General features: G+C 30.8%; 1 protein-coding gene across 1 annotated transcript in view; it reads left to right on the top strand.

Moving 5' to 3' along the window:
* LOC106467844 (epsilon-sarcoglycan-like) overlaps positions 1 to 8,306 on the top strand; it is a 30,964-nt gene extending 22,658 nt beyond the window's left edge. Inside the window, exons 8-10 of the mRNA XM_013928221.2 lie at positions 3,746 to 3,913; positions 4,455 to 4,517; positions 5,820 to 8,306. Of these exons, the coding sequence (XP_013783675.2) occupies positions 3,746 to 3,913; positions 4,455 to 4,517; positions 5,820 to 5,862 (274 nt within the window). The 3' untranslated portion in view covers positions 5,863 to 8,306. The remainder of the gene's footprint in view (positions 1 to 3,745; positions 3,914 to 4,454; positions 4,518 to 5,819) is intronic.
* Positions 8,307 to 9,563: the final 1,257 nt, after the last annotated feature.

Here is a 9,563-nt window from a genome sequence, read left to right as displayed (position 1 = left end):
CAAATTTCTATACCTATAGCTGATCAGTACAGATGGGCCCCTTAAGAAAATTGCATCAAGTAGTTTTAAGTGCTAAAAACTCCACTGATCTGCTCTTGTAAAAACAAAAGAGAATAGCTTACCCTCTCATAGTCCTCAAAAAAATCCTTGCATTCAACAACTTTCAGGGACCCAGTCCTCATTTTAAAATTTTACTTACCTTTAAGAAAATCCTTACTATTAGATATTATCAGGTATGTATTTCTTATAAACCCTTTTCGATTTCCGAATTTCTTTCTTTTTTTTAATAAAAACCATAACTGTGGGAAATGGCAGCAGCATTTCAAGAGGAACTTAAGCTTTTACATGTAAGGGATACATCAGCTAACAATGACTTTCAGGAAGTAAAAGCAGTAGTATTAGGGCTAAAAGTAGTAGATTTAATTATAATGAGTATGTTCTATTGAACAACAGATTTCAACCCTTGGTTTGTGCAGATGAGGGAAGGAAAACAAAAGGGGTGGAGAAGGATCTGAGTGATAAACTTAGGAGATTATATTTATAGATGATTCTTTGATAAATAGAGAGAAAAGAATTAGATTATGCTAACCAGGGTCACGGGTGGAAGATGTAACTGACAGATCAAGAGATATGATAAAGAGGAGAGCAATGATGCAGTTTTTGTCCTGCACATAGGGACTAATAATGTAGGGACAGGTAGGTCAGAAGAGCTAATTGATAAGCACAAGGGTTGATAAAAGCATTTAAAAAAATGCCCTGAAGAAGAAGGTTGTTATAAATAGAGTTCAGTCAAACTGGATTAATGTCAGAGCTCAGTCTTAGGACCTTTGCACTTTTTGATTTACATTAATGACATAGATGAAAGAATGATCAATAAATTACTTAAATTTGTTGATGATATTGAGGTTTTTGGCATTGCTGGCTGTGAGGATGCTGCTGCTTTACAAAATAATTTAGATCATTTAGCAAGTTGGGTGAATAAATAACAGCTGGGTTTTAATTATAATAAATGCAAGATGATATAGTGGGTTATCATAATTTGAATCATAAGTCTAATTTGGGTGAGAATAACCTTAACAGTGTTATGAGAGAAAGGGATCTTGGTGTAGTGGTTGATCAGTCTCTTAAGCTATCCAAGTAATGTGCTGTTGCTAGTGGTAGGGTAAATAGGATTTTAGGTTGTATCTACAGAAATATTGAATACAAGTCTAAAGAGGCTATAATTTCATTGTAAAGATCACTGGTTAGGAGTATTATGTTCAGTCTTAGGCTCCTTCCCTTTGGAAGAGCATTGAATTGTGGAAATGGGTTCAGAGGAGGACTACTAGAATGGTGCATGGGATGGAGGAGTTGTCATATGAGGAGAGGTTAAGATCTCTGAAATTGTTTTCTCTTGCAAAAGAAGAGTTACAGTGAATCTGATTGAGATGTTTAAGGTTGTTAAAGGAATTGATAGTGTTGATGCATCATCTTTTTTCATACTTAACAATGAGAATGATAGGACTAGGGGCAGAAATATAAATTTGGAAAGGGTAGGAGTCATCTTCAGCTAAGACAGTTTTATTTTTCTAACGGGTGGTTGGCCTGTGGAACAGGTTGCCATTGGATGTTGTGGAGGCAGTAAATTTAAGTGAGTTTAAGAGAAAGCTTGATAACTATATGAATAATAAGGGCTGGCTTTGAGGTTTTTATTTAATAGTTTTAATTTAGTTTAGAGGATGGGACAGCCTAGATGGACCAATAGGTCCCTTGTCCCTAAACATTATGTTATGTTAATGTTCCTATACTTCTGTAAGTTTTTCATTGTATCTGTTGATTTGAACTTCTTAAAACTTGTGTCCATATTAAGCCAATTAGGTGATGTTTTTTAAAAATACATTGTTACTTTCTAAACCAGTGCAAAACTGAAAGACTATAAAGAGTTTCTGAAGTATTGTATAGTTCAAGTAAAAATAATTAATTTTCTAGTATACTGTCTCCTGGTGGGTCAGCAGTTAGTTTATAGACTTACAAAACTAAAATATGACCTTCAATTCCCTGCAGTGGATGGAACGCAGTTAGTAGAATATGTATCTCTGTGCTAAAACAACAACAACACTTATCCAATGTATGTGAATAGTTAAGATAAATCTGACTTGGGTATCAGGAAGAAAAAACATTGTTTATGCCCAAGAAGTACTTTTTTTGGCACTTTTTGTTTTTTAAGTGATAGTTTGTATTTCTATATGATTTGGTTTGATTCATATATTTCGTTTCTGATATTCCCATCATTATTTTAAAATTACACACGAAGTTTATTTTGTAGAATAAATTCTGTTTATCCCTGTACATTCAAGCCTGGCTCTTCAGCACATGTCATGATCTTCTGCAGTATTCATTCACTATTATCAATGTATGTCAATAAACTTGGCATGAAAACGTAGCTTATGTTCCTAATATCTATACCATATGGCTTTCAACTTCTTAATTTTAAAAGGAAATGTTTAAAAATTCTTAATTTTCATTTTTCTGTGTCAAGTGATACATCTGAGCTCTGACTTCTTACTTTCAGAAATTTATAACTTCAATAATAGGTTTCTACAGTTTCCAAGCAATTAGAAACACAAACTATACATAATTATAAACAAAAGTTTAAAATACCTCTTGATTTGTTGAGATATCAATAAATTTGTCAAGCCTACCAGAGAAGTCTCTCCTCTCTCTGACTTTTGAGATTGCTTGCTAGTCAACCTTAAATGTTTGATGAACATGTTTATAACCAATAGAAAGAGATTCTCCTCTACATAAATCTTTAAAGTCTATGTTCAGTTTTAGCACCATAAGCCATTAGTCTACAAGAATTACTTGATTTCTGTTGATCAGAATTGCTACTCTGAACAGTAATGAAATTTTGTAACCTGTTTTTAGCTTACATACAAAGCCAAAAAAATTGTAGTTGTTTTGAGAAATTTTATTTGAGTAACACTAGTGACTACTTTTTGTGTTCTAAAATACGTATTTGATAGTTACATTAACTATTTTTGGAGCTCCAAATTTGTGAGAAACAACAAGGGTTACTGAACAAGGTTACTTGAGTGCAGTAATTTCTACAAATTTTTTATTTATTGTTATATTTTCTTAACAAAAGTTCATAAACAGAGCTTTAGTAAAAATACTTTATTAAAAAATCCTATTTTTTGTGTACAACAGACTTATAATGTGCACTAACATTTTACCAAATTTTATAAGATACATTTCGTACATTGAGAGTAATAATATATATAGGTTTGTGGTTGACCAAATTGGCAGAGCCCATATACAGATAGTTATTTGACTCTCTACAATCTCTATGCTTGCTAGATTTCTTTGTGACATGTCTAAAATGCTAGTAACTATAGATTATCTCTGTGTTGCTTTTCTAGTTAGTGCAATGTTTTGTTTACTTAATATACAATGTATATATTTTGAAAATTGTGTAGCTGATCAAGAGTCAATTTGTTGTCCAGAAATTACTGTCTTCATTTAGTTTGACTGTAGATGTCAACTTTTTTATTACGTATGTTTTGATTTAGCAATAGTCAAAACCATACGCTCTATTTTCTGGATGCTATATTTCAATGGAACATCTATTATCAGATAGTTTTGTATTTTACTATTTGATATAATTTCAAACGAATGGTTAATTTTGATGTACTAATGCATACAGTTCTTAGTTATTGAGAACTAATAACTAAAGCACTAGTATATTTTTTATTGTGTAAAATAGTGTGCAGATGAATCAGTACAACTCTATTCAGCGAGCTAGCAGCCAGTTGAGGAATCTAGCAGTGAAACGAGAAAGCCTTCCACGAACAGGTTCAACCCCTGCATCAACTCTACCAAGATCTCGTACTGGAAGTCCTTCATCAACTCTCCCAAAGACAAGCACTCCACGGTTAGTTAGATTTAATCAGAATAACAGGATCTTTCTGAACTGTCCCTGGTTTCTTTTGAAATCTAAAACTTCTATATATTTTATTGATTTGATTATAAATATAGAAATGATCTACAGGGTACTGAAAACCACTAACTGTTGATGAGAGAGGCTTATTGTGGGACTGGTTTACATTTGTATGTATGATGGAGTTTCTGAGAATAATATTACAGAAATTATAAAGTGCATCACTAAAGATTATCATCCAAGTTAGTTGTTTCTGTGTTTTTTAAGGTTACCAATGAGTCATTTTTCATTTTTTAAGTAAGATTGAAAATCTGATGAATTAAAATAAAAAATTATAAAAGTGATGCTAATTAATTTTTATGCAGTGAAGTAAGATATAAGATTTTATTGCATTTAGCATTACACTAATTAATTTTCTATGGGTAGTTTGCAGTCAAAAGACTCATTAGGATTTCAACATAATTATTAAACAAAGGAATTGAAGTCATTTTAATCAAAATATTATTCATTTATATATTTACATGTTGTTTTTCAGGACAGGAAGCTGCACTGGAACCCTTAGAGGTGCTCCACCTCCACCTCCTTATACTCCCCCTAGGTAGTAAGATTGTTTCTTCTATTTATATGAAAACTAAATTAGCTTGTGGTCTAAATATTGTCAGGATTCTAAGAAGTTTTTATCTTATTATTTTTACAAGAATGAAGTAAGGAAGAAGCAAGTATTATTTTTTTCTTTCCAAGGTATAATAATTTGCTTTTAGTGGTAACATCAGAGTTATTGTCTGTTGCAAAATTATCTTTAATCAAATATTTAGAATAGCTTCAAAACATGAGTGCTGGAATGTGTCCTGATTTTCATTGTTTTATATGTTTGGTAGTTTCTTAACATCATAAAAACTGCTTTTTGCAACACATTAAACTCAAAGACTTGAGGCATATTGGTTTATAACAGAACAGAGTAGATGGGGTAGGAGTTTTGACAGCTCTATTTAGTACTACATACTATCATAAAATGGGGTTAATAATAACAGTACTATATATATATTATGATGCAGTGCATGTTTTTGAAGGTAATATGGCTGACAGCAGTATTATACATGGGACTGAAGACAGAGTAGAGTGGTTGAATGAATGCCAAGATGACTGTCTGTAGAATAATGTACAATATTACAGAACATGTGGAACAGAAGCTTAGCAGTATTACAGAGGAGGAGATTGAAGGCAAAAATACATCAAACTACGGGTAGGGAAGTTACTGATGACAGTTCTAACAACAGTGAGATAGAAGGCAATTTTACTGCTAGCACTATTTTGTAACAAAAAGTGAGTGGGTGTGAAAGAAGACACTGTAGTCTCTGACTTGATCATCTAGCCCTCTGTGTTGTAAAAGGTGACATTCAGGTTGAAAGCACCATACTGAATACTACAAAGCAATATAACCAATATTATTACTGTACAACGTGACAGGATGGATGAGATAGAAAATGTAGTAACTGATAATAATAGTACAGAACATTACATAATAGAGGGAATAAAAAAAAGGTGATTGTATAACATTACAATAATAATAGTTCTATGCAACATCAAAGAATAGAAAGTTGGAAAGTAATGAATGTCTTTTGTTGTTAAATTGCATGTAAATAATGTTCCTAAGAAAACTAAGTAATTTATATTTTATCTTGAAAAGCTGTTATAGTTGGTGGAGATTTTCAAGTTACATAATAGCCAAAAAAACAAACTACTAAATAGCATTTTCTTTTCTTGGACCAAGTAATTAAGAATAATTTTGTATGAAATTAAAAATCTTAAATGAAAAATAACAACTGAGTTTGTTTTAAAAAAAATTTTAAAATATAGTAAAATACTAACTGTTGGTTTGTTATATAATTCTGTGTTTCAGTGAAGATTCAAAAAGAAGCACCCTGATTAAAGATGCTGAATAAAGAACACTCGGCAGACTGATTTTAAATAAATGTCAACAAATCTGAAATAATCTTGCATATGAACACAAGCTACTGTGAAATATTACTGCTAGGCTAAGCCCTAAAATAACAAAGTACTAAATATTTCCAAGTTAGAATTCCTGATACACTTTACAACAGGTAAATAACATAATGAAGTACCGCCAAGGATTTTTTTATTAATAGATGTCATGCTAGACATAGTTTATCTCAGATTGACAACTGTTATCAGCTAGTTGTATTTTGTTAAGTCTGGTATTATTTAGAGAATTACATCTGATAGAATAACAATTTTTAAAAAGAAATATTGTACTACAGATCACTTTTAACAGATAGCTTGTCTTATGAGTATCCTTAGATAATCTTAAGCTTGAATGTTTCAAATGTTGGTGTATATGTTGTCTGTCTCGTGGGAAATTGTTGATGACTAAACCAGCTTGTATCTGGCAAGTGTTATTACAAGTAGTTTCTGTTGTACTTGATGTTTTTGCTGTTAATAGGAAATACATAGTTCTTCAGCAGGAGTAAAGTTATGTCTTAGTTTTAGTGAATTAGCACTAACAGAGAGAGAAAAAAAAGATACAAGTCTCAAACAGTGAAACTAAAAAATTATTAAATGTAATTTTTGGTTAGTTAATGTTTATGTTTCTTTTTCTGTGTTTGCAAGTTCTTAGAATTTTAAAACTGAAAATTTAAAGTGATATGTGAGCATCTTGTATGAAGTAGCTATTTAAATAATAAGTTTAAGGTCAAAATCACTATTATGCCAGTGTTTTGTACATAGATTATTTATTATTTATATAATTATAATTTTTTATTAGACCAGTTTCCTGAAACATTCGAGTTTTTGACATGCAAACAAGTCCTAAAATATTTGAAGGAAAGTAGTTGTAAAAGTTTTTTGTGCCAAAGATTAGTGACTAAATGAAAAGAAAGTTAATTTCTCATCTCAGTATAAAGATTTGTTGTTCTTTGACATGTACATAGCTTAAAGTATGCTTTTCGATATATAGACCTAGCACATAACTTATCACTGATATTTGTTAAAATTCTCACTATATCCAAGGGATAATTTGTGTTGAATTGCACCAGATCCCAAGTACAGTATTTTTCTGTGTAATAGGCAAGAATTATCCAGTTTGCAGATGAATCATATGAACAAAACAAATAATGGCTAGGTGAACATTGTCATGTAGCTACTAATACTAACAGCAAAGCACAAAACCCTGATCCACAAGCAGGTGGGAACATGAAGCTACTGTAAGTCAAGGCCAGTTTATAAATAATATTGCTATCCATCTTCCTTAACTTTAAGGTTTGGGACTTTTTTGTACAAGATAAGTTTATGACTAAACAGCTTTATTTATCAGTTAAAGTTAGTTGTAATTTCTAAATAAACATTTAATGTACATATTTCTTCTGAATAGACTTTAATGTGTCTATTGTATGTTTCATCTAAAAAATGTAGTGGATTTATTTATATAAATTTTTGACTAAGAGATTTAAATTACTAATGAATATAAACATAAATGAAACATTTAAAAGAAAAGCATTGATCTGCATCAGTAGTTGGACAAATGTTATTTATTTATTGAAATGATAGATTACTCTGTTTCTTTATTCAGACTGGTTTCAGTTCACATGTAAGAAGAGAGTTTTCCTGATACATTTTGTCCATTCACTTTGAGCTGTATTTGTTATACTGAATTGATATAAATCAACAGTAAGCCTGCATTACTCTTACAAATGAAACTTTCTTCTATTTGTCAATATGTGTACATAGTTATATTGCTTTGTACCACTTAAACATAAGAAATATTTCATACAGTCTCTTTATGTGTATAAACGTTCAGAGACTCATGGAAAATTTCACCAAGAGCTTAATTGCATCATATATTTTCACATCAGTGCTGTTAGATATCTGCATTTTAAGTGAATGCCCTTCAGTTAATTGGATGTATTATACACACAAATTAATTATATTCATGCTTCCATATCCTGAATGACTGCATATTTCTAGATGAAGAAATGAGTGTTTAAGATTAACAATCCTCAAAAGCAACTAAAAATCGTTTTTAAATTACATCTCTGTTTTGAAAACTTTTTAAAAGTGAAAACTAGTATTTCTATACAACAGATGTCTCGTATGGTATCTAACTATTATTGCATTAAGTGAACTTAACCCCTTCCATGATTTGCTGAAGATAAGTGGCACCCACTATGTTTCAAAAATATTTGCCTGGGTTAATTAGGGCAAACCATTTCTCACTGTATTTTTAATTATTTGTTCAAATTTATGTTATAATGTATTACAAATAGTGCTCACTAGGTAGAATTGAAAATGCTGTTTTTGCTGTTCTCCGTCAGATCTACTGACACTGAGGCTTTTTTTCAAACATGAAAATAAAACAGGTCTGAACAAAAAAGAACACTGAACTGTCTCTCTGACTGAAACTGAGTGTGATTATTATCATATTTGAATTGCGATGATGAAATTAGTTTAAATTACTACTATTCACAATATTCTCTGTATTTAATTGATATTGGTACTTTTCTGAAATGTAGCATAGCACAGTTAAGGATGTTTCCAAATCATGTTTTTTTGAACTATTTGTAAATTCCTGTTTTTTTAAGTATTATTGTTTACTTAACTTTTTAAGTGGCTTGTGATAGCACATTAAGTAATTATGTTTTTAGTAATTTCTTCTGGATTCCATCTACCATGGGTTTCATTATTGATGTTAATATGTTGGTGATTTTGTTATAGTTATCTTGGTGTCTTGAAGAAGGCCAAAACAAATAATCCAAAACATTGTCTTTACTAATTACTTACTCCACGGTGAAGTTTACAAAAGGAAACAGCACTGTATAATTGATACTATTGAAAAGGTTACCTGAAAAGAAACATCTGTAACTAACATTTCTTTTATCAGAGTATTTCCTCAATTATTGCAAAATTCCCAAAAATTCAGGAATATACATATGCATTTCTTTCTGGTAAACCATCCATCATGCTGTAGATTATAATTATAGTCTATACAGTTCTTAATAAATAGTTTATCAACAGTTTTTATTGTTTGGTTAACTCAGTGTCAAAAATAATGTTAAAGATATACTTTGAAAATAATAACAGAGGTACAGCTGCATTTTCTGAATGTACTGGATGTTATTGGTACTCACATAATATAGATCCCTTTCGAGACGGGTCATGGGTGAAAGGCCATGTCAATAAGTTTGGTATCAAACTGTAGATTATAATTCAAATTTTAGTATATATATTACTCAATTTCTTAATTTAAAACCATATATTAAAAACCAGATAAACATCGATTTTTGTGTGTCACGTGATATGTTAAATGCAACATTGGTTCAAATTAGATGTTTGTGAAGTCAAAATACTAAGTCTGTAGTTTCGAACCAATTAGAAACTCAAATTATCGATATTGACAAGCTATAATATAAAATAAGAGCTTCTTATCTTTTCAATTTGCTAAGATATTGCTCATGTAATAAATCCAACACAGTGACACACCGCCCACCTTTTTCTATCTTTGAAATGCTCCCTTATATACACTTACTTCTATATATGACATGAATAACCAATCGGAAGCTCAGAATGTCCCCTTAGTGGCTTTCTCAGCCTTTTTAACGGACTTGGCGCCATTTCTTTCTTTTGAACAAAT

The sequence above is a fragment of the Limulus polyphemus genome, unplaced genomic scaffold (genome assembly GCF_000517525.1).
Source record: "Limulus polyphemus unplaced genomic scaffold, Limulus_polyphemus-2.1.2 Scaffold2763, whole genome shotgun sequence".
NCBI lineage: Eukaryota > Metazoa > Arthropoda > Merostomata > Xiphosura > Limulidae > Limulus > Limulus polyphemus.
Note: the sequence above shows the minus strand (reverse complement) of the source record. Positions and strands in the feature narration are given on the sequence as shown.